General features: G+C 34.2%; 1 protein-coding gene across 2 annotated transcripts in view; it reads right to left on the minus strand.

Moving 5' to 3' along the window:
• Bx (Beadex) overlaps positions 1 to 27,335 on the minus strand; it is a 55,390-nt gene extending 28,055 nt beyond the window's left edge. The window contains exon 1 of one of the 2 annotated variants that reach the window (XM_053744092.2): positions 27,093 to 27,335. In XM_053744092.2, coding sequence (XP_053600067.1) covers positions 27,093 to 27,098 — 6 coding nt within the window. In that variant the 5' untranslated portion in view covers positions 27,099 to 27,335. The remainder of the gene's footprint in view (positions 1 to 27,092) is intronic. The other variant, XM_053744090.2, reaches the window with a different exon arrangement.
• Between the last annotated feature and the right edge of the window lie 201 nt (positions 27,336 to 27,536).

The raw sequence follows: 27,536 nt of genomic DNA on the forward strand, positions 1-27,536 counted from the left end.
GACACAGCTATCCGAGTTGTATCTACCGTTGATTTGTTGCTTCGGCTTGCGGAGTGTGTTCCGAACCTAATTAATTTTAATTGGACTGGATTGCGAATCGTCTATTGTGAGACTTTTAGCCCTTTCGCTTCAGACACACTGCTGGAAATAGATTAAATATTACAGTTATCGATTTCTATGACTCCTCTATTTTTCTTATCATTTGTATTCAAGATATTTTATCTCTAATCATCAGCCATTTTAACGGCCTCATAAATGCTATGAATGGATAAGGAGTATGTGCTATGATACAGGCGGGTCCAATGCGATTGATACCATCTCTCATCCTTCCTAATTTCATATATAAGCATCAAATAAAGGATTGCCAATTAGAGATGCCGACGACCGTGCGAAGTGGAGAAGAATTCTATGCAGTCTACTGCAAGAGCTGTGGTAAAAGTTTCAATACGCAAGCCATTTATAACACCGTTAATGGTGAACAAAATTAATGGGAAAATATAATACGTAAGGAGAAAAAAGTTAGACCCCTATTAATTGAATAAATATTTTTTTAAATAACTACTTAGTTTTATTCATAGTGTTTCTCATCACGAGGATTTTATTGAAGCACGTGTCGTCATAGGAGTGTAACATGTATAAGTTTCAATTTGCCAGCACAATGACTGCGATTCAGATAGACGTTGATCGGCGAGTGCGCTGCTAATCCTTCCATTATGAGGCTGTCACAAATGCGATCATGGTTGTGACGTTGTGACTGTCAAGTCGAATTGGGTTATTCTCTCATCAAAACCACAATGGAAATAAGTGAATACTTAAACCAGGTTTAACATAAGTAGACATAGGAGCATTTTTAACTGTTCTAAGTTATTAGTTAAAACAGTTAAGAATGTTCCTGTAAATGTACAAGTTAAGCGTAAAGGATAATTGATTAATTAATATTTATTTGTTCGCTACGTATTTTAGACATTCAAGAAAGGCTTGTTTAAATTTATCTTGACTAGAACACATATTTTTTAAAATTAAATATTTAAACAAATTTATATTGATTACTATTATAAAAGTATTATTTTCTATACAAAAGGAATGACCCGCGAGTAAATAAATTCAAAGTTCGTATTCCGAACACTGCAACAATCACTCTCACTTCATTTTCCGCTCGTGCGCATTCATTAGAATTGCACTCGATTGTATTTATTATTGTGAGAATTTATTTAAATATACATTGCTAACCTGGCCCAATATTGAAAAATAACCTTTATGATACGTAAAAGGAGTTGCATTATTTCTCTCTTTTATAATATTTTATTACAAACAACAATATATTCAGGATATATTACTATAGTAAAAAACATTAGGATTAATTAAAAAAAAATGATCCTATTGAGAGCTTACTATTATACTGCCAATTATTTTGATGAGAGCAAATATTTAATTTTAAAAAAAATAATCCTGTTGAGAGCTTATATATACCTACTGCCAATTATTTTGATGAGAGCAAATATCCAAATTGAGAGTAGAACTGTAACCGTACAACAAGGAAAACATATCCCTAATTAACATCATCGATCGCATAAAATTGTGGGCATGTTCCGAGAACAATGTGTCTACATCTACCGCGTCTCCCACTTGTCATATCGCAATACCGAGCAAGCTATCATGTCCACTACTCTTGTACCGTCAGAAAATTAGGTAATTTTATACTAAGGGTGGGTTGCACCTGTCAAGTTTGACATTAACTTTAAACTGCGCGCCACCGCTGATAACACAAAATGGTGTACTTTGCGTTGTTCAAAATTTGCTGCTGTAAAATCGAAGTAGCTAAATTGAATATAAATATAGTATATGCGAGGCTTTTGGTGGTCGTTTATACAATTTTGAGCATTTTATGTATTACGTTACATGTCAAAGCTATTTGACTAGAATTAATAAAAACATAACATAAGAAATCTCTGTAACAAATACCGCATAAGATAGATTTCCCAAAAAAATGACATTATTACATCAGGCGATGGTCCAAGTAGGGTCGATTTTAATTTATTTTAAACACATTTTTATATTTAAAAGTATGTTTGTAATAGTACTTGTGGTGCTAACAGTACCCAGCAGGGGCTGCAATCTGAATATAAAAATTCTGACAAATGCTACTTGTTTAATCTCATGAGCAGGCTAATTGTCCAAGCAGTGACAATGACAGCGCGGCTGGAGAGAGGGGGGGGCGGGGGCGGAGAGGAGAGGGTCACGTGACCCGTCACTCGCAGGGAAATTAAAACATTCCGTTATTATTTTCATTTCGCGACTACACTTTTAGCAGTGCGCGGTGCAGGAAAATGTAATAAAAAATATGTTCATTCAGGACCGGTACACATTGTGATTTATTAATAAAACGAATTTTTAATTGTAGTTAAGATTTCCAGAAAAAGATTTACCTTGAGCTATGCAAACATTTTCAGCTTTAACTAACTTTACTAAAACCATCTTGAGAAATATAATGAAGAAAAATAATACATAATTAATACATAGATTATATGAACTTATTACGAACAATGCTTATTATGAATATATTTATTGCGAAAATAAAAACATAAAAATCATTATTTAAAATACTAGTAAGTAATCAGATAAATTACGTTTGACACCACGCAGAATAATCGGGCTTATTGGTATATCCTGATGATATACATGCGATTTATTAGTAATTAAGTTTGTTGTGAAATTATATAGGTTAGCCAATCATTATATTCTAACAAAATACAACACACAAACAAATTCATGTTTAGTTCCATAGATATAAAGACGTATATCGCGCAACAAATCAATGCAATGTGTGTAATGCAATAGGCGGCCATATCTCGCAGGGCCCCATATCAAAGTAATATCGGCAGACGCCGGCGGCAGAATTTTAATAATTAAAAATCACCCCAGCACGAAGGGAGTCTACTCACTGCATTACACGTTATCATTTTTAATTAAAATTCTACGGCCCAACCAACTATAATGATAAAATATTCCAACGTTGCTATTGAGATTAATTCATAAATAATGTCTTTATTTATCACATTGCACGTATTTAGTGGCATTCTTCGAATATAATTGAGTTAAAAAGTATGAAAAGTTCCGCCGCCAAAGACCACCCATGTGGTTCCATTAGATACACATATACAGTCTTATCTGGCTTACCACCATTAATGTGCCACCGTTATTTAATTAAATTTGATTAATTTTCTTTTTAATTATTTTCTTGAAGTTTCATACATTCGCATGTATCTAGCAGCGTGTGATGTTTGTGATAACGTCATTTTTTTATTACCTACTAATTACCTATTTATTCAACTAACGAACATTTAAGTATATATTATACATACTACCTACTTTTGACAAATTATAAATTACTTAAGTATATAAATCATTCGACATCTTAATAAATGTTAACATTGAAATTCCGATGGATATTTCAAATCACCAATAAATAGGTAGGCTATATTTATTTACAGAATAGGTACACCCCGAAAGCAGTAGCAAAGTAGTCATTACAATATTAACATTCCGCCCCTAACTCTCGAAATTGAATTGCATCTACAAAGCAAACAAACAATTTAATTTTCCATTCCATTTAAACGTGCGTGGGGGCAATATAGAAAAAATAGCAAACATTCATAGCGAATCCAATAGGCTAATCGCGAGTTATTAAACCCGAAGCGACGACCCACCTGATCGCCGCCGCTATAATAGAAATACCAGGGACTTATTATTAAAATTGCTGCTAAATTGCTCCCTTCACCCCTCGGTTTCGTGGCTCCGAGCTGACTTATTGACTTATATTGTATTCGTAATAATATTAATTTGTCATTGTATCGACAATTTCGTTTAGTTCGTGTTACAACAGGCGGTCCAAAAATATTATAGTTCGAGTGCTATTGAAAAATTACAATGCTTTAATTTCGATGTTGAACGTCAAAATCCTGTAGGTACCTACTTATACGAAAAAGTGCAGACTGTATACTTGCGTTTTTTTTTTGTTAATGCCATATATGCATTTGATTGTATGATAATTTTGAATTACTGTGACTTATTGTTACAATGTAGTTATTTAAATTACAATGTATTCAGTCAATATCGTGCGACATAGTTTATTTATATGCATTAATGCATATCGTGTTGGGTTTTAAAAGTTATTCGAATTAATATATGGTTTCTAAACTGAAATTTATTTTATTTAGACCATCTTAAGATTTTTAAAAGGGTTTTAAAGTTAGTTTTGGTACGTATATACGTAAGTACGTATAATATGCAAGTACATTATATAAAATACGTGTTATATAAAAAGGTTATCCTAAGTCACTTTACGCTATACCTTAGTCTAGTTTTAAAACTAATTACAGTGCTCTAATGAAATCTTACTAACATTCAAAGGTATATGGGGCAGGGCTAACTCGATCAGCAGTAGTTAGTGGTATTACAATACCGGGAATTGTCGCAGGCAGACGTTAATTAGGTAAGTACGTGTGACGTCACTAATCAATTGCGCGCATTTGTAGCTGCAACCGATGCGGTTTGATGTATATCTACCGCACATTAATTTGCATTTTGTTGTTCGATTCTTTGTATTAGTCATTATAGAATAATGACCTAAAGCTCTGTTGGTTTAATTCAAGTAACGTTGTGTTCGTGTAAGGGTTTATTAGTTTTATTTGTATATACGTACAATAATTACATTTAAAAACATTTTTTTTATTCCAGTATATTCCTTTATGGATACCTACTTATTTATTTACAAAAAGTTCATTTTTATTTATTAAACTTTATTGCACAGAATTATAAAAATAATGTTCTTAACGACAAACGGCATTCTTTACTAGTGAAACAGTATCATTTACTACTGAATCAGTGAAGAGAGATAGTATACATATTTATCTATTTGTATATTAAATTCTAAATTACATTCTAACATATATAAAGAATGTATTATATCTAACTAGGTACATCTTCAATTTTCCAGTTTATAAATAAATAGGTAATTCCTCATTCAAAAACCAACTATCGCGATTTCCTGTTTCATCATTAGGTTTACATTCAATGACCAGCTAAATAATGACTGACCATCAACCGATGAAATCCGATATCCTTAGCATAATTACGTTAATCCAATAACGTTAAATCGACTAAACACGTTAAAATTAACGAGTCGCATCAATCGGTAATCGCACAGAGTGGACCTAATTCGCGTCACTGATTAATTGAGTGCATTACATGCGTTACGGAGGCTAATCGGTAATCTGATCGTTTGTTACTCGATGCATATCGATTACTGTCGATTGTGTGGCACGTCGATAGTGGACGGAGAATTGGATATCACTAGTTCCATAAAAAAGAGAATCACGTGTTCTTTTGACTGGATCTCCCAACTCGTCTATCCTCGTCGATACTATTGTTGTTCAATTGTTTTTGAATCGAAATCACATTTGAGCCGTTCATTCTTTACCTCTTTTTTCATAGGATTACATTGTTATTGTTATTATAATTTATATGTTTTAATAATTATACACGAGTAAATCTTTAGAGTCTCTCTCTCTGTCTTATGTCAGCGTTTTTCCCGGTTTCTTCCTCAGCCGTTGAGCGTCGGATCCCGGAGACCAGGATCCGCTTTCCTATTTTTTCGTCTCCACTTTGAACGGTCTTCGGTATCCCTAGTTGCCAGACCATATAATAAATCGTTTGACCCTATTTCTATATAAATTACACAACTCCAAAAAGACTGGAAGTGGTCATCAATAACTCTTAAATTCACGTGGTTTGATCTAGCGTCTACCATCGCCGCCAATACGCCAAATAAACTCATAATACACAAATAGCGGTGTGAAAAAAAAAGCTTGTGAATGAAGAAAGAAAAAATAGAGCTAACGAAATCACGAAACCAATGCATTTCGCGGTGATCTTTGTCGTTTTAAAACCTTCGCAGAATGCCGTGCGCTCTAATAGACTATCATACTGTCTGTCTGATTCAGTATTTGTTCAGTTGTATTGAATATAAAAGGCTGGTATTCGAAAAAGTTTTATTCACGCAATTTTGTTAAAACAATAAATCTGAAAATGGTACGGAAATCTCTGTGATACCCGACCTGCACTTGACCCGTGTCTATGTTTAGCCCGGGATACCAAGTATTTTATCGAGTGATGAGTTTATATAATGTTCAGGTTTTTTATACAAAAAGGATTTTTATACAGACTATTCTGTACTGAAACTTAACTCTTTATTGTCTATCTCCAACACTATCTATTAATTGACATGTACTCTCACTGCAACAAAATTTAACACGACAGTGACCAGTCTTCAAGTTTCCATTATTCATTTTTTTTTATTAATTTTATTTATATAATGATAGTTATGAAAACTAATAGAAGAGGAAAAGGAAAGCAAGGAAGGGCTTAATGGACCACATAAAGGAGGGATTAAAATTAATTTGCAAACGCAGGTCAAAACGATGGCTGAGGAAAGAGAGAGATGGAAAGAAGTCCATCGAAGAGAAACATGTTCTTAAAAGTTGAATGAAAAAAATAAATTTCGGTATAGGTTTAGGAGCGAAAAATCTAACATTTCAGATATTCAAAAACAGCTACTTTTATATCTTTTTTTAGTTCTTCTTCGTATAGTAAGTAACTTCTAAATAATATTTTCATAAATTGTAAATGTAGAAGAAGCACACTTAACTCGTAACTTGGCAAAGCCGCGTCGAAGCCGAGCTATCTAGTTTCAAAGCCCGACCCGACTCTAAGTGGATTAATTACATAGATGATCTTCAGCTAAATTAGTATAACAACGGTATTCTGTTACAGCGATTACAGTCAACAGCACTTCAACCTACCTAACTTCATTGCAAATACACTTCTATTAGCGCGGCATAAAGCTGCCCTGAGTGTAACTTTATATGTTCTCTGTGAGGCGCTTTCAAATATGTAATTGCGGGCCGAAAATTTACCTGAAACAAGAAAGAACAACATTTAAATAAATGATTTTAAAAATAAATTTGTTCGCTGTGACCACACCAGGTGGACATACCGGATAAATCCTGGGTCATCATCTATTTCGGATTAACCTTAAATTTAAGATCCTATTTATATATTAGTTTTTGTATTTATAAATAAATAACCCCATAAAAATCGAACCGTTAATAATTTGGACTGGGATAAATTGAAAGCGACCAATTAAACGTACCCATAGCCAAACAAACAGAAGCAGCTGGACAAACAGTGTGCACTCGTTTGTACTTTTAATAGTCTAAGCCAGGGTTTCTCAAACTATGGGACGCGGCCCACTCGTGGGTTGAGTGCGAATATTAAGCGGGCCTTGTAGAATGATCAAAATGACAAAAGTGGCCCATAATCCGACTCGCAAATGCACAACATATTTTGTGAGAAACCCAGAATATCTGAAACTAGGATTCACTTGGCAGTTTCTGATCTCGTCACCAGGGTTTACCAATCAATACTTATTACTACTAGGTTTACTAGGTTTTCACTTCCTTTTGGTTCTTGAGTAAGAAGGTAGTCACGAAATGGGTTTATTATCCCATGAGTGAGTAAACCCAATCCGAAATCAGTCTTAGGCCAGAAAACTTTAAGAACCACAGGTCTAAGCAAATATTGAGGCAAACGAGCACATTGGTGGTCAATTGGTCGGAAAAACTATTGCGCTTCAAACGAGCGGCTTATGGAAATTCTCACGAATATTTTTACGCTAATTAACTTTAAGCACATATTAAAGTATTCTTATTTACAAGCGACATATACTGCCGTTTACCTTTACGATATTATTAAAGCGTGAAGTGGGTAACGTTATTTTAAGCGCAATTTTATTACATTAAGTACCTAACTAGTCAAGGTCTAACACTTAAGATAAAGTACCTAATCTATATTCTCGTTTCCGTGGCTTTATACTAACTCTATACTACATTCTGAATTAAGACGTTAATGGTAACGTTGGTATCATAAAATTGAATTAAAAAAAACATTTAATTTATGTGTAATAAATATCTTAGTTCATAAAATATGCTATAATGTCTCATAGACATTGTTTTTTTCGTTCGAGATTAAAGTGATATGGCTAATCCGAAACTAACGTTACCACTAATTATAGTTGCCTAGTTGCTGTATGTATGAAAAGTGTTAGGTATATCTAAATAAATAATTGAACATAAGTAGGTTATGCAGTTGAAAGATTATAGTTCAGTCAACTGCATAACCTAATTAGTATACAAAGGGTACATACCTAGTTGTATGAAGGGTACGTAAGATAAGTTAACAAGGTAACTTGATATGATTACTCAACAAATTTCCTACATCTTCCAAGAGAATCGACACACTAATACATTCTAAATTGGCTAATAAATATTCAAAATCAATATAGTCCGCACTCGCACGCAATCAATACAATGGCCGGCTAATTGAATTTGAATCACACAATATTCTATTAATAGTGGCAAGCAGGTGTAATCAATCCGCGGCCGAGCGGGCCGCATTGTGCGGGCCGCGTGTGACACCCCTGACGGCGGCGTGGCGTTGACAGCAGCCCGCCGCTCGCCGTGCGCCGCATGCCACAGCCCTGGCTTGAGTTATCATAACATTATAAAAACTACAGAATGTTGTACGTGTGTAACAAATTCTTCTTTGTTTAATTGATTGCGTTGTGACTGATTGAATCCCAAATATAGAAAAATACCTATGTTTCAAGCAATAAATTTAAGAAATCGGCCAAGTGAAATAATTAGTTCATTCTGTTTTTTTGTAGGTATTTCTTGTTATTGCGGCAATGTCCAGAAAGTACCTCATCTATGAAAATTTTAACTGTCGAACTATTACAGTTTATGCTATAAAGCCTAGTAACAGACGGAGAGACAGCAGAGTAATAACTATATTACTCTTTGGGTACCGAACCCAAAAAAATACTGCTGGCTTGTATAACTACTTGTTAGAGACGTAAGTATAGGAAATGTCATGATAGAATTCTAAGAACATAAGTCATCAAAGTTGTTATTAATAATATCGTACCTAATAACTCATGTTCAGCAGAAGCTGTCAAACAACACTAATGAATAAATAATCCAAACAAACAGATAACAAGAGATGCCAATTAAACAATACAGTAATTAATTCCAAACATTGGTGCAGTGGACTTAATTAGGCAACAGTATCGAACGAACACAGTCGCAGGTGTATAGGCAACTACGAGTATAGCACGTGTCGACTGCTAATCTACAAGGCATTTTTAAAACACTGACCGAATTTTATAAAGGATGAGTTGAAACGACGAATCATTGATCAATACCAAATAAGAATAATAAAATATTTTGCAAAGGATGTTAATTTTTTACTTTGTTATATAAACTGACCGGATCGAAAAATAAATGTATATTTTAAATGCGAAAGTTTGTCTGTCTGTCACGCTTTAACGGCTAAACCACCTGGGCTGGTTTTGACAAAAATTGGAATGGATATAGTTATGATCCGCCGGCACCTTATAAATGACACATAATGTTTTATGTGAGTCTAAATAATATAAAAAATCATAACAACATGTACAGATATTGGTAAAGACACTTGAAATGTTATTCATCTCTTCTAGATATGACTATCTTCTAATAACTAAACATGTAAACCTTTAAATTTTAAGAAGAGTGGAGCCCGGGGATAGAACTAGTTATATAACAATTCAATAAAGCAACAAAATACACAAAAATAAGAGTCGACATAATCGATAAAATTACACGAGTAATAAGTGATATTACACGAGCAATTTCTTTTGCTCATACAACATAAACTACTTTACGACAATCTCATAAAAGGAGCCCCACTAAGTCGACACTGGCTATTTTAATATCACAGCCGCACTGTCCCACGAAACATTTTCCATTAATAAAACGCGAAAAAGGAATATTACATATGAAAAAGACATATATCCGTATCGCCGGCCCGCCGCTATCTCCTTGGAAGGTAATAACTTCTTTACAAGTCCAAAGTCCGAGGGATTGGAAAGCAATTTCAGAAGGACACCCCGCCCATGCCGGACCAGCCATATTTCTTTTTCGCCGCTACTGTAATTCGCCTTTGATTTAATCTCGAGAAACAAATCTTTGAATGTGAAAGTTTAGTGATAGGCATCAGTGAAACTAGTTCCACTGATTGGATTCCAGCCCCCGGTACAGATCCGATCGTTGTACAATTTGAATTGGTCACTGCAGATTCGAGCATTTGTTTGATCCTAATACAGATTGCATTCTTATTTTGCGAATTGTATTTCTATGTTATAATTCAGTTTTTTTAAAATTTAATATTAATTATCATAGAAACCCTAACCCGTGAAGGAAAACATCGTGAGGACACTCTGGTTGATTATTAACTTGTGTGTGAGATGAAGAAGGCATGCAACGGCAAAACACTCCATCAATAATGCCAATAAGGTCGTTATGATCACAACCCTCTGCCATGATACATACGACAATTGAAGAACTTCTGTGATGAATCAATCTTGTATGGAATGTAATAAACTCTTTTTTTTAACCTACTCCATCCCACTGCTGTGGTCTCCCCTAACTCCTTCCAAGTTATTTTATCATATGTCAAAATTAATCGTTTTAGGTCAAACATATTTTGATTACGTAATCAAGCTGATTGGGTTAGTTACCCTCTAACTTTAGCAGTGCGTATGTCCTGTATATCGGATGACTGCGGCTCAATTTGTACGTATCAGTAGACGGATCGCAACCGGCCGACGAACCGGTTGCCGGGGGCGGCCGTCTTGCCGGATCGGATGACCGGCCCGGTCGGTAACCGCAAAATATAGATTACCATTGCTGGAAACCTCCTAGGTTTCCCATGATATAATGTAATATCTGATGTTATTAATACGTCGTGATTATTAACGTGCAATGCATTTGATTCGTGAATTCTGTGATTTAGTTGCTTATATTATTTGGGTCACAGATAAGCTAAGACTGGCACAGGACCGTAGAAAGTGGCGCGAAAAAGAGAGGCTTTTACCCAACAATGGCTTGATATGGGCTGAAAATGAATGAAAAATAAACAAACAATTTAAAATTCTATTAAATTAAAAATTCAGTAATTTATATTTCTATTTCATAATACGTTTACTAATACCAATTAAGTAAATCAATCCTAAAAGATTTCAATTCCTACATTTTGCTTCATAATATATATTTTTATTAGTGGAATGGAACAAAAATTCACAATATAAAATACCAACTTTTTCATTAGTTGCAAATACAGAATTCAGATTTCATTATTCCGATGCCAGCCAATCCTCATTTATGATGAATTCTAGGAAGCTCGTAATTAATTTACGGGTTTATTCTTCTCTGTGATAGTTATAATGTTCGTAGTAGTACTAATTGCTAAAATACCTATAGGTCTCATCGTTTTATTATAAACTCGTCGATTCCATCATATACTTGTAAAAAGCTAGTGGAAAGAAAAAAAAATATGTATATACATATTACAAAAATTTACAAAGTGGTCATTTTTGGCGTAAGTGTCATAAAATAAGTTGCTCCTTGATCCACTTCGACATTTCCCAATGATTGAATGTTTATATTAAGAAAAATCTGAATAGAAATTCGGTGTCCAAAGACAAATATATGATTTTAGAAATTTACATAGTGTAATAGGTTTATTTGAGACATGAAATCTTTCTAAATCCAGTCAATTCGGTCGCAAGCCGTCCTCCCGACCACAGATCTATATCTAACAGGACCACCCTTTATATAATCTAACTATTTGCGAGGGACAAACACCCCTTATGATGTTATTCCGTTTTTGTTCTCGTAGAAATTTTTGCAATACTCTCGCAGCTTATTTTCTGCTTCAAGTGTGCAATTGCCTATTATTGTGAAAAGCTCTTCAACAATTGCAGAAACAAATAGCTACGATATTTCTTGACTTATTTTTATTTGTTATGTGATATTAATTTAGGCACTAGAATAAGAACTGACACCAGTGATATAAATTTTAATTTATTTTTATCAAAGATTTAAAATACATATTCAATGTGTTCTTTTTAATGCCAAGACGAATGACATATTATTAAACAAAGTTCTTATTGATTCTCAGACGAATTATGTAAGTATATCTTCGTATTTTTTACGAAGACAAAGATTATTTAATGGCGTGAGTTTACATTATTTATTTATTCCTTATTTTGGATTTAAAGTTGGCAAACATGAAATAAGTACACAGTAGAATAGCAAACAATGAAGTAATTGTGGAGCCGCCGCCGAATCTACGGGGGGAGTCGTGCGGGCGGCCGCTGTGCCATTTTCTGCGCGAACGAAACTCTATATTGAATACGATTCTAATACAAAACAGTGTCCACAATGTTGTTCCAATTCATTTTCATTATTAAGTCTTATACTAAGTATTAGATAATGTACATGTATTATATACTAAGTATTAGATAATGTACACCTGATAATATATTATAAGGAAAGGTATTTAACATATTATATTGAACTTGTGTACAATAAATAAAATAAAATTGAATCATGGATGTTTTGTTTAAACTTTAGTTGAATATGGCACACTTTTTTTTACGTGAAAAATTTACTTATGACTAACTTTACAAGACAAATTCATGTAAATATTTTTTGAGCTTGCGTAGGTATAACACTCTAGTACTCAGCTTTGCTTTCCACGAGTTTGAGGTCAAACTCAAACCTACATTTAAAATTGAATATAGGTGTAGTAGAACATTACTTCAATTAAACTTTTAGGTGTAACAGAAAAAAAATATGCTGCGAATAGTCTCAGTGTGGACGTGGCCTAGTCCAGGCCGCGATCGGACCATTTACTGCTGTTTTCAATTTGCCGGTCGCGACCATACATCAGCGCGCGCCACGCACAACCCAACTTTAATACACTTACGTACAGCCCACTGCAAGATGAGTCACCCTCCATGGACCTGTATGCCATGGTAACAACTACATGTTTGCGTAGGTTCAACTTTCGACTGTACGCCTGACATTTTTCCGCCCATTATGCATTCTGCTAAACCAATTCTGTAAATAGTAGGGAATTCCATATGAGAAAGCAGTGGTCGGTTTCTGGAAACGTTTTCAATTGAAGGCTAAAAATGAACGGCCCTCATACGGACCTGATTGATACGTAATAATAAATAAAAAGGATGAATATATTACTATTTTGTAATCCCTACAAACTTGTTACTTTTTTATGTATCTTAAAACATTTCTTCTTAGCGTGTCGACTGGGCGAATCATATTAGTCGACCAATAAAACGACACCGACACAGAATTATCGCACAAAAATCGCTGGAATGTGCTCAGACTGATTCTATACGTACCTACTTACCTCAAAGCTATTCCTGAACATACTCTGTTACATAGCCAGTTGTAACATAATCCTTTAGCTCAAAACACAAGTCTCATTAAAGCGGAGTTTGTTACTAAGTTAATTAACGTCAGGAGTCAATAATTGCAGGTTCTAGACAAGCAGATACGCTCGCCGTAGCGTTCTAATTGGGCCCAGTCCGCTACGCTGTTTGACGAATGGTCACAGGTTCACAATATTGATAGGGGGCTATTTTTGAAATTATCAAATCATCGAAACTTCTAAGATTTTTAGGCGATACTGTTTGGAAGTCAAATCAAGTGAAATGAAATATCTCATTCTATGTAATCGTTGAGTTGAGAGGAATGAAAATTTCCCGCCTCTTGAACGTCTTTGCGTTGAAAAGCCGAGCTATTGTGTCGTGAAAACACTCACTTCACTCTGGCTTCGATTCGAAAATTCAAAATTTTAACATAAACTTAGATTATAAAAGTGCCTACTACTCCTACAACAAAGAGAGTTGGATTCTTCATCAGAATAATATGGATGGATTTATTCATATGGATTCAACATATGGATTTAAATACTCGTATCGAATCATTTTTACATGGTCTGACATCTAGTGAGTACCTATGTACTTACGTTATGGGGCATAGTTAGATATTTGCAATGAAGAGTGGAGGAGAAGAAAAAATCACTTACTATGTTATGAAAAAATACTGCTTAGAATTTTCTTTAGCATTTTTCTTTCGATAAGTACTTATGTAGAAAAATATCAACAAAAACGCAGTCCGGAATAAAAACAATCATGCTCATATATCGGTACAGAACCTATTTCACTGAATGAGTGTTTATTACCTCTGTTTGAGCGGTCAGGCTGGAATCGGATTTGAGCGTTATTAATTCCGCCAAATTGAAACCCGATGCAACCGAACGTTAACTTTGTTGACATAACGTAGTATTTCACTTCTACGGGGAATAATACTGCAAAACCATGGAAGTGAAGTAAAAATGTATGTTTTTCTTCGACAAATAGACATTGATTTGTGCACCCTGGCAACGCGCAGTTTGTTTCCGCACGTGCTGATGAGCCAGTTGCGTTGTGCTTTGTGTAATATTCCCAATAGTGTTGCCATTGCCAACAACTTATAGAATCTCGATATCCAATAATAAATGATTGTCTTCACCTGATGAGAATAATGGGCATTCTTGCCATCACTAGTGTTTTATCACGAGCTATTTATCTGTATAATATCAAATATTTATATTTACTAAAAACTTATACAGATCTTGACCACAACGGCTACTAGTTTTTGTAGTATTTAGAAAAACCTTTTTGCTAAAATTATTTCAGTTAATCCATATAATTGATTTTGCTCTATATGCAATTGCTAATAAGATTCACTTTTCTGAATAACCGTGGAACGTTTACTACAATCCCAGCGAAGTGGTACAGGTCGAGTGGTCATAATTTGTGGAGTGTTGGTTGGCGGTCCAATGCGCGTCCAAATAGCCGTGACGTCCGGCTCATTACTAGTTACGTGTTATTGGATGAGGGAAATGAGCCGCAAGTCGCTACAAACTCAGTGGCTGGTGAAGTGGTGATGCTAATACAGAGGTAGTCCGTTTAGGGCAATGTTCCGCAAAGTGTGTACCGCGGCACACTGGTGTACCGTTGTCTTTAATCGGTGTGCCTTGGAAAAATATCTTATAAACTTTATGAGTAACGTTATAAACTTTTTTTTAAATAAAAAAAAATGAGCTTTGTTGATGACTAATAAATAAATTCATTGATAACAAATAAATGTTAATTAATATTACCTAAAACTTGTTTTAATTTGTGACGTACCTTCAAAAATTTTCGTTTTCCTCGATGTACCTTGAACACAAAAAGTTTGCAGTACCCACACTGGTTACTGGTTGGACTCGTGAAAGGGTTATAATGGAAACTGCTTGATGAAGCTGGTCATTGCTGACAAAATAGTTATTAGAGCTTTTCAAGATTTCTTGTATCTTCTCATATAATCAAACATTCAATTTGTTTGTTACCTCTTCACGCATTATCTACTGGATCGATTGTTATGAAATTTGGTGCATGGTTATAAAATAACCTGGAATACATAGAGTACATAGGGTACTCTTTATCCCGAAATTCCCACGAGAGCGAAGACCCGGGACGCAGCTAGTTATCTATGAAGAGTGATATTGATTTTTATATAATTTGTACCAGCGAGTTTCCAGTGATCTACTTAATGTCAATATACTGCAATTTAAGAGGACTTACAAAGGTCTTTGCAAAGTAGTAAAACAAGGACACACTTTGCTCCCCTACTTAACGCAAGATGACAAAATTTGCATAAGTCTACCGCCGCCGCAGAACAAACTTTTGAATGTACTTTATAAGCACTAAACATCGAAATGGGCTATAACTGAGCGACCCACAGTAGGCTACCAGACTTCCTGATCACTTACTTAAACGTTCAATGCGGTCAGATATTAGAAGAAACATTTTTATTAACTTTTTATAACTAATAAACGGACCCATGTTGTCAAAATATCCTTCGGTCTCGACAAGAGTGGAGATTGGCTCCTTTAAAGTGACCCCAAAAAACTTTTTTCATATCGCATGCTTATTAAAACCCCAATTGTCCATAGCCAATACTTGAAAGGTTTTTATTGCGATTGTTATTAATAAAATATCCCATGTTGACAATTAATATCAAAACAGATTAAATGGGAGGTAACTTTAAATTTTTAGGTAAATGTTCTCGAATCTCATTGGCCACAGATGACCACTGTGGTATTTGCCTTCTTATCAGTTTAAAATATAAATGAGTTATCTCCATGAGACCTTTAAAGTTGGAAGCAATTAATTAAAATATCTGTCAAATGGTTAAAATAAAACAATTATAATGAAGAGTTAAGATACGTCATAATAAGCGCAAGATAATGTACAAAACAAATACATGACTACAGCAGTTTGATCAGAATTCGTATCAAAATCATTAATATATGCTTGAAATTTTATCTATTTTATTTTGATTGATAAAAGAAACGATGTATCTGATTGTTTATATATCTAGTACAAAACCAATCTTATATATTGCTATATATTGAGATAGTTGTCCTGCTTTCCACAATAATGAAGTTGTAATTAATAAAGAACTAATAAAAATGTTAAAGTACAAGAAGTACTGCGCCGTATGTCTTATTGCTTCCAAAAGTATCGTAGAAAATTGAGCAAGAACTAGATACCCTGAGAAGTATCCCTTACTTATTTTTTTTTATACTAAGATAAACAGTTTTTTAATAGAAAAGAGAAATATTTCCAATAAGTCTGTCAATGATTTATCTCCTCCCCTACAGATACTATAACGGCTCACACTTGACGTCAATTGGTTCGTTGTTAATTGCCGATAACCCACCGCGGGTCGCGACTTCCTCCAGGATCAACTGTGTTTGTTGACATTTTGCTTTTCTATATAAAACACTAGCAGTACACTTTAGTGGATTCCGCGTCATTTGCTGAATTCCTAAATTTTGGAGACAAAATATGTAACTAGGTACTTCATCAAATTTTCAGAAGGAAAAGGTTCTGTTTCGTTTGTACATTGTGGCAATATAAAACCTATACGAGATTTAAAATATTTTTACAATAACATGAGAATAACTACTAGATTTTAATTTACAATAATTCGAGATAGTGTTATTGAAGTAGATTAGTTACCAACGACCAAATGGCTATTTACGAAGGCTACGTATCAAACTCACAGCCTTTACGTACTTGTTTGAAGTTTCTGACGCGAATAAATCTAATTGAGTTAATGAAGGAGAAATTCCTTAATTAGTGGTGTTTCGAACAAGCCATAGGCACACGTACTGTACCGAAACGGGTTAATTACTAGCGATAACTCTTTAATTAACCTGCCTAATAACAGAGCGTTTGCATCAAACCGCGCCCGCGCACCGACGTTCTGCCAATTACTGATTGATGATCTAAATACGTGACTGGCTATCGCATCTGGTTCCGCTCCCTTGAGAAATTATAGAAAACTTTTCCGGTTAACGGACAAAGTCCTATTCTTAAAAAAATATATGAATTATCTTCTGTGCTTCTGTACAAATAATAACTGACAAATGATAACTTCCCAGAATTGTTCTACGATGATCGGTCATTCCTCTTATCTAAGTATGAAAGATCATTACAATAAAAAGTGGACGTTAACTTTTCAGGTTGTTCACAGATAACGTCAACAACATCACAAATGTACTAATTGGGTACAGTTTGACACGTCTACATTAGCAATACCTGACCCACCTATGTAGACGTTAGTCTGTGGGTTAGTTTTGTATGCCCTCGTACAATAAATTCATTATTGGTAAAACGTGACTTTGACATAAAATATTTTTATCTTAATTATGTATTTACAAAGAGTACTTATTTTATTATGCGAGAGTGCGTTAATTGCATTATTATTGTCTATCTGTGGCGGTCCGTACGTGCAATTAGTGGGACAAACACATGCGTCAGCGCACGTCATGTAGCATCACGCCACTCGAGGTTATCGCCGCCACGGGAAACAAGGTTAACTTTACTTTCTAATTAATAATACATCATTGAACATTATCTCAGAGCAGTAATTGGTATCGTCTATCATGTTTTGCCTCAGAAACAGAACTCTGGTCGGGATGTGGCTTCGGCGCTATTCAGAAGAGGGAATGAAGTCAATTTTGCTTGAGTCTCTCTCATCTGAACGTTTTCCCGGTATAAGCCATAGAGCGTTGGAGTCCTGGGCCCGTTTATTTTACTTTTTTCCTCCACCTCATACGGTCTAGGGCATCCTTGAACGTTGTTGTCATGTTTGAACCTGATTGGAAAAAACGACCGACCACAACATAAGTAGATGTAAAAAGTTTCAGGAATTGAGTCCAAAAAAGAGAATCGCGTCTATACAGTTCATATGAATAGGAAAGTATTGTCATACAATTTACAATTGTCACACAGTTCATACAACTCTAAATAAATATGTGTACCAAGTTTCAATATAGGTACATATACAAGTAGGATATAACCTAAAATAACAAACAGGAGCGCTAGAGCGTAAGGTTTTTCTTACACATCAAAGTTATTGACATTTTGAACTGTACTAAATTATAATCGTGAAATTTAGACTTCCTTAAAAAAGATTACAAAATCTGAAGTTTTTATTATAATATTTAATGTGACACAATAGATAGGTACATCTTTATTGTTTTGTTTATTACAAACAACAGTAAACAATGAAATCAGTCCAAGTGCAGATTTCGTCATCCAAAATATAACATATTTGATATTCGGAACATTGATACATATTAACACGTTGAACGCCATGACGGACACCGTGTGTCTGCCATGTACTTTTCGCCGGGAGCCACACCAATAAATCAAAAGTTGTTGAAAAATTATCGAGGTGTTTTTTTGCAAATATAGTAAGGAAATAACAAAATAATTATGGACAACTTACAAAAACACGTATTTCGTAATTATTTTCCGAATAACCAAATGTCAGACAGCAGTGTCCGTCACGGCCCAGTCAAACGTTCAGCCGTATGTGGTCGCGCGGGGGCCGCGCGGGTCCCGCTGTCGGCTCCCCCCGCGCCACGCCGTCTGCGCACCCGCGGGTTCCAATACGACGCTTTGCTCGTTCATTTGCCACTGCGATCGCGTGAGAGTAGGTGATGTCGTATTTTTATAAAATTAGGGTTCCGTTGCACGTGTAATTGTTATTATTACCCACTATGGAAGAATTTGAAAATTTTGAAGTGACACAAGAAGATTTAGATGAAATCGAGAACATTGAAATAAGCCTCTTGAATTTAAGTTTTCACATTTCTTCTGAAGATGAGGAGATTGATCTATTGCAGCCACCTAAACGTCGACGCCGCCGCATTATTTGCTCAGAAAGTGAGGCAAGTGATTCAGAAAATATTTTACCTGACATGGTCAGTCAAACCCATAGCAATGAATGGGGACCTCCTAAAGGGAAACAAAGGCGTTTAATTCCTTTCACTGACATTTCTGGGCCAACATTTTCTGTTCGTTCAACAATGCAAAATAAGTCTCCAGCTGATTTCTTTTCGCTTTTCGTTTCTGATGACTTGATAAATTTTATTGTTTCTGCTACTAACAAATTCGCAATAGAACAAATAACCAAGAACCCAGAAGCTTCTGCTGGTGCACGAATAAAACAGTGGGTTCCAACAAATTTTTATGAGATAAAAAAATTCTTTGGCTTGCTTCTTTTCATGGGTGTGGTCAAGCTTCCAAAATTATCAGATTATTGGTCTAAGGATGAAGTTATCGGCCATCCTTTTCCCAGAACTATTATGTCACGTAACCGCTTTGAAATTTTGCTTCGCATGATGCATTTTTCTGAAAATGACGATGAACACAAATCCGACCGCCTTCATCGTGTAAGAAATTTGATGAATATTTTGAATGTCTCTTTTCGCCAGCATTTCATTGCAAATGAAGATATTTGCATCGATGAGAGTATGGTGCCTTTTCGTGGTAGAATTATATTCAGACAGTACAACAAAAATAAACGTCATAAGTATGGTATCAAATTATTTAAATTGTGCTCAGTTCCTGGATATACCCATAAAATTAATGTTTATGCTGGTAAAAACGATGTTACAAACACGTCACCTACAAACGTCGTTATGGATTTATGTGAAGACTATGTTAACAGGGGGCATACTTTACACACTGATAATTGGTATACTAGTATTGATTTAGCACGAAGACTTTTAGATAAACAAACACATCTTGTTGGGACCATTAGGAAAAATAGACGGGGGCTTCCTAAAAAAGTTATAAGCACCAAACTCAAGAGGGGTCATTATTACGCTGAAGAGAGTAGAGATGGAATAACTGTATTGAAGTGGAAGGATAAGCGCGATGTTCTTGTATTATCCACGAAGCACTCGGTGCGCTTCGTAGAGATTACAAAACGCGGAAAAGTTTTGAGGAAGCCACAAATCGTGTTGGAATATAACAAGGCTAAAGGAGGTGTCGATTTAGCAGACCAGATGGCTTCTTATTCGACCCCATTGCGCAAATCAATAAGATGGTACAAAAAAATTGCAGTGGATATGCTTCTGAATATAGCTCTCATCAATAGTCATATTATTTACCGGTCAGTAAATAAAAGAAAAATAAATATAGTACAATACAGAATTGCTATTTTAAAATCTTTTTGTAGTACACAACAATCAGGTGAACCAACGACTTCAAGACAAAAAAGAAAGAAACATGTATTGGAAAAATTTGACGGACCATCCAGAAAAACGAGACGAAACTGTGGAGAATGTTACAAGATGAATGTCAAAAATATGGGTCGTCTAGAAGCACGCAATAAGACCAAAAAAGTGAACACTTTTTGTAGCGTTTGTCCTGGAAATCCAGTTTTCTGCAATATCTGTTTTTTTAAAGTACACGTTTAGATTTCTTTTACTTTTTCTAAAAGGATATGTCATTTTTTAATTTACCGGCTCTTATACAGTACAGTTTTATTAAGGCATAGGTTTTAGATTGATTTATTAGTAACTGAAATTTAAACCTAACATCTTATTACGTTTTGTTGATTTGATAGTTAGCTCTGATGTTTGAGAAGTTCATTACGAGCATTATTTTATAAAAATGTGATTAAAATTGATCTCTGGTTTAAATAAATATAATTTAAAATATAAAATATTATTACTTTATTTAATTTATATATTTTCAAAGAGTTTATATATCTCTGTGAACTCTTCTTAGCTGCGCACTTCCTTATAAAAGTGGCTTCTTTATTAAATACTACCTACTGAACCCATTAATTTATATGGTACGTACTTGACGCTAGTAAAATAATTCTAAAGACAACACATCATAACGCCCAAAAAATATATCTTTGTATATTATATAATAGTGTCAAAAACGATTAACATTTGAGTAGTCATTTTTAGAACTGACATTTTCAAAAGCCCAGAAATTCTAAGTCCTTTTTAGTTTTCTTTTGCCAAGTAACCTGTTTGTACTATGAGGCCGCGCGGATCACTTTCCTTAGTAAAAACAGTCAAAACGCTGTCCGTCGGCCGTCTAGAAGGTTTTGAAGTTATCGCGGGCATGCGGACACACCTTGTCCGACGCGGCTCCCTGGACCCGACATACTGGCGGTCACATGGTGTCCGCCGTGGCTCAATGAGCTAACCATGTTTATCTGTCATGGCGTTCAACGTGTTAATAATTCTAGTAGAAATAGAGTATCGTGGAAGATAAACAGGCGTAAGGAACTTATATTATTAATAATCATGAATGAACTTATATTATTAATAATTAATGATTTTCACACATTGATAGTTATATCAATCATTTTTTTTTTTTCAAAAAACTAAGATCGGTTTATATTATCAATGACGCAGGCGAATAGCGCGTCTATCTTTCAGCAAATGTGCGAAAGTAATATACCTAATAAGTTCTATGTTTTAATTTTGGAAATACGTTTCATAAAAAATCCACACTGAGCTTTGTTTGTGATAATTATGTATTTTTACAAGCTTTTACTCCACTTACAATGAATTTAATTATTAATCTTGCATATTTTGAAGCAGATATCTTCAAATTATTAAACTGAAATTTTGCATACACGTTTAGTTTGAATGACAATGCAATAATATGAAATATATGACCTGATGGTGCATCCAAGATATGATGCTCCTGAAAAGAGAATTCCTCAGCGAAAATCACGGTCACGAAAATTTAGTTCGACGACTCTCTAACGATAATAAAATTACATTTTCGTAAGAACTTTTTTAATGCATAAATAAGTAATTATACTATAGAAAAAAGGTACGCTTTTAATATTTTTTATCTAATAAATAAATACCTTACCTACATCGATTTGATCAATTACGTAAATACTTGTATTTATCTCAATTGCTATCAAAGTAATTAGTATTTATTACTGGCTGCAAAAAACAATGAGAAAGGAGCAAAAGGTCAGAGAGCACATTATACAAACTAATAATAAATTAATACACAACACAATTTCTAAGTGCACGTCTTACCATATCATTTAATAGCCATGTTGAGTATAAGATTTAAAATAACAATATGCAAAGTTACTCTATTGCTACTAAGATTATTAGTTATTGTTTAGTATTTTTTTTAAGTTTCAAATATTTTGCTTTAACATTTAAAATATATACCTATTATAGCCTGAAATTCGGGATAAGGGTTTCTGGTTCACTAGTTAATGAGCTAATATCTTGCATGTAAGGAAGGCGAATGCGAAAGAGTTATAAACCTTCATTCACCAAAAACTTATTGTTTATTGTAATAAGCAGAACTTTGTCAAAAATACCGACCAAATTCCAGCCGAATTCGCGCATCGATGTTGTCAAAATCAATAAAATAGTAATTATTACAAATGTGACAAAAAAGCAACCGATAATATGACCCAACGGCATAAATCAACAAGGCTTTACGGCCCACCGCGTCCTAGTGGTGCCAGCACCACACATTAGTTTTCTTGCCCCAAACCCCGTGGGGCCGTGGGATCGTCGGGCCCACTAATTGGGCCCCACAGCAGCACCGCTCTTCGCCGCACTAACAAACAAATTAGTCCCAGAAACGAACTTCGATGCCGTTTTAGGGTTAACACAGGATGATACGTCTGATAGAATACTATTTGTAAAATATGTTTGTTTGTATGTAATGATATTGTACTATTTCTTCGTGGTTTAAAATAATAATAAAAATTGCCTGCCTGGTCAATCTGGTCATGATAAATATAAATAAAAAACTAATTATCGTCCGCTAATTTATTTAGTTTAACCGAAAAGTAAATTGGCAATTAAGCGCTCTTATTCAACACCTCGAACCCGAACTGTTTCTAACTCAGAGTAACTATTTAATCCATAGAGTCCATAGTATTGTAAAAAAAAATACAATTGTTCAATCAAGTTTTTTCTAGCAATATTGTATTCGTTTGCGCTAATTCAATTGAATTTTCTTACACTACATTTAATTCACTGCGCGCGCTCTAACACTAATTCGCTTTCTAATAAAGTGCAGACAAAGGATTAAGTAACTATTACAGGCCAATTTTTTAAAATATTTTTTGTCAACTGCCAACCCTATTTAGCCGAAGGTCGAGACTAATTAGATCGTCGGTGGGGTTATGTTTTTCACCGTCGTCACTGCTTCCTCTCTTTACTAATATAATTAGTACACCCAATGTCGTCCTTCGCATCTTACACTGTCACAAGTGCATATTTAGAATAGTCGATAATTTATTAAATTATAAAATACGATGCAGTCAATTTATTCGATAGTTCGTCAGCAAAATTCAATCTAATGTAACAATGTTTTAAAAGCCTATATGCGGGCACAGTGCGGACCAATCAAGGTTGATTAATTTGTCATAACACCCTCATTATTATAGCCTGTTTATTAATTTACCAAAGTTAATTACCTAATGGAAATGCACTAGGTTATATTATGGGCCTTGCTAATATTTTATGAACGAGCCAGTCATTACTGTATGCATGGTTTGATAGGTTTGGACATTAGGCATTGCATTTAGAAATTCTTGAAAATATCATACCATACTTAGTTAATAAGCATAAATTGTTAAATTGCTAAAACAGCATACCAATTTATGGAAATATGGCATCTTTGGGATATAACTTCTTGCTCACTTGCGTTTACAAGATAGGAAATATCTAAGTAGATAAATGTAGTGTCACTATAAACTTTTCTTCTATAACATAAATACTTTCCAATATATCGGCTTATTTCTATTATTATTTTAGGACAAAAGCTCTTAAAATAAGTCTTCCTATTACTGAATAAGAAAACTTATTTTAAGAGCTTTTGTAAAACAGAATAACATATACAGAAAATTATAATATTGTTCTGCATTTTGAAATAGAAAAATCATATCGACCAGAAAACACGTAGTGTATCAGGTTTTATTTTTCACGATTATACTTAACAATAATGGCTTCCTTAATTAAGATAACTTATTTTCAACATTTATACTCACGATTAATTAGTGGGGTTTGAATACACGCTGTAGATTTTTTCCATTGGAATGTCATTACGGGTAATTGAGATATTTTATACGAAGTCTTAATTTGGGTAAAAAATATATAATTGTGCCTAATTGGCCGAACCTGGTATCGAACCTGGGACCCCCAGTGTAGCAGTCCGGCATGATGACCACCACACCACGGAGGTCGAGAAGGTGATATTTTAAAAACATAGACAATTAATAAAAACTTTTGAGTTATATAGCGAATGTTATCGTAGCAAAACAATAACAATTATCCATTATTGAGCTCAAGTAGCAGCGTCTGTTATGTTCCCTTTTGTCCCGTTAAACTCACTTTATAAAAAGGGAAGTGAATAAATCTATATCGTATCATAACATGAAAAAGAGAATTTATTTATAACATAAAACGGATACACATATCAGTTTAGAATTCTTATTACCAAATTATGTTTTATTTTAGTTATACTTATACTAACTCAACTTTTCCAATTCATAATGCACTTTGTAATTATAAGATTTTACTATCAACTAAAGTGGAACCAACCGTGTTTATAATATTGAAGTATTGCTCCTAGCTTTAAAAAATATATAAAATAAAAGTGATAATTTTATATGGAAACTGAAACAAACTTTTAAAAATCCATGTGAAAGTATAAGGATAAATCTATGTAGATACAAATCCAGAAACGATAGCTGGGAACAAACTGGAACAAATCGTGTTTATAATTAAGGAACGAAGCATCGCTCCTGGACTATGATGTAGCTCTAATGAGCCACTCGCTAATTAGTGAGTAAACAAGCGGCAGATTCTAATTGGCTTATGGGACGACCATGTCGCGTTTGGTCTCTCTACGTGTACATACATTCATATTTTATAGTGATTGTGATTAAAATATATTTGTTAATTTAGATTATAAACAATGGTGGAACTCTTTTGTCATTGTATTATATTTTATACTAACAATTTCGTAATCCCAACTTATTTTATAAATGCGAAAGTAAGCTTGTTTGTTTGTTACCTCTTTACGCATTATCCACTGGACCGATTGTCATGAAATTTGGTACACGGGTAGAAAATAACCTGGAAAAACACATAGGGTACATTTTTATCCCGAAATCCCACGTGAGCGAAGCCCCGGAGCGCAGCTAGTCTTACTATACATACATTATGTTATTTTTATTATTATTACTGGTTCAAACCACGTTAAACAGATCAGACTTATCTATCATAGGACATTGTATAGATTTAAAAAATGAAAATGCTCAACTCAAAATATTGTCCGTGTTCGTCTATTTATGCGTATGAAGTTTACAATGCTTTCTTGGAGCTTTACCTTCAGAATGAATTTTGATTATTTTTTAAATTATAATTGCTAATTAAGTCGAGGGTAAAAACAAATTTATGTGTTATATGTGCAATGCATACTTATTATTTTTTATTATTATTAAATTAATTAATTGTAATTATTATAGTTACTTGAAACTCTAGTTTTGTGAGTAAATTATACGAAAGTAAAAGTGTATCGTCACTAAAAAAAGTGTTTTAAATATTGAATATAAAATTTCAGAATTTGATAAAACTATATAAATATTGAAATTAAACTTTTCTTTGTTACAACTGACGTGTACTGAATATTTGTTTAAATTGCTTATTAAACATTAAGCTATGTTTTAATTTATACAATCGGCAGTTTAGTTTGTATTGATTTGCCCTACTGACTTTCTTTAAAATATTTTTTTATTGATTCTAAAATAACTCGACTTTAAATCTTGATAATTTTAAAATATATTTTTATAGCCTGTATTTTGTGTCCCACTTCTGGGCAAAGGCCTCCCCTTCAATCTTTAAAAGGTCTAAAATTAGGTATTTTAAAATAATAATGACTCTAATAATTGCCCCTATACCAAACACATATTTTGTGGTATGCAAAAAAATCGATATAAAAAAACATCACAATTGAATCATTACTCATATTAGTAACAGTATTAACCTAAAATACTATATTATAAACTGCATAAAAGTATAAAATAATTTTATGTTGGTTTCATTAACCAAAACATTTTTAACAATTTTATTGCAAAACCATGAAGCATCAATCGACAATTACATATTTTTTATAAAATTATAACATTCTTACACCTTTTAAAACACAAAATATTTAGAAGGTTATTTTATTGGTTTGGTATGTTATCTTTGGAGTGCCCAAAAATAATGACTTTGCTTTATCTGTATCCAAAACTTGGTTTCAATGACAGTAAATTAGTTGCACCGCCCGATAAGATAACTAAGTGAGCGCGCAGCTATTATAAGCTTTTAGATAACTTTTTGTTTACTAAAAGTTTTTACATATTACATACTTTTTTGAGTAATTTAATTAAAACTTATCGACGAACTCTACAAACAACTTTGTAGAGATTGAAAATTAATTGAAAATTTATATCATTCCAAAATCATTATGATAATCGAGACATACAATAATTCCAATTAGAATTTTTAGATTCCACGAAACTTAATAAATTAGCTCTAGTTCTAAACAAATAGTTTTTAAACTATGGAGTGATATTAGAGCAGGGATAATTAAGCTCACTCTTCAAAGCTGTCGCCGCATTACACTAATTGACGCAATTAGAGGGATTGCCGAACGGAAATAAAAGTCGGCTCACCTTCATGAAACGCCGGCCTGCCAATTAGCTTAGCAACTGGTAATTAGCCTCTTCAGAACACTCTTACGGCAGATAAGTCTTTTGCACAAGGGGATCACAGCACAGAAAAAAATGTGTTCATTTTTCGTGCGGGCGGATTTTTTTTCCCACAGCACTGAAAAGTTTTTCGCGATCGCGTGTGATGTGTTCGAGCGCCGCGTAGCTACGTGCGCTCGCTACGGCCGCTACTGAGCGAATGAGTGGTTTGGCGGGAGGAGGCCGCCACTCACACCGACGAGGCGGGTTCAGCCCTTTTCATCCAAAAGCTCAGCCACTGAGGAGCTTTTCCCACTGAGCCCGCGAGCACATCCGACCTTTCGTGCGTGGAGTGACGCTTTAGCACTGTAAGTGGGCAGATTTTGTGCGGTATTGCATTTAGGCCTAAATAAAAACGATACAGAAACA

Source organism: Plodia interpunctella, chromosome 4 (assembly GCF_027563975.2).
Source record: "Plodia interpunctella isolate USDA-ARS_2022_Savannah chromosome 4, ilPloInte3.2, whole genome shotgun sequence".
NCBI classification, from domain to species: Eukaryota; Metazoa; Arthropoda; class Insecta; order Lepidoptera; family Pyralidae; genus Plodia; species Plodia interpunctella.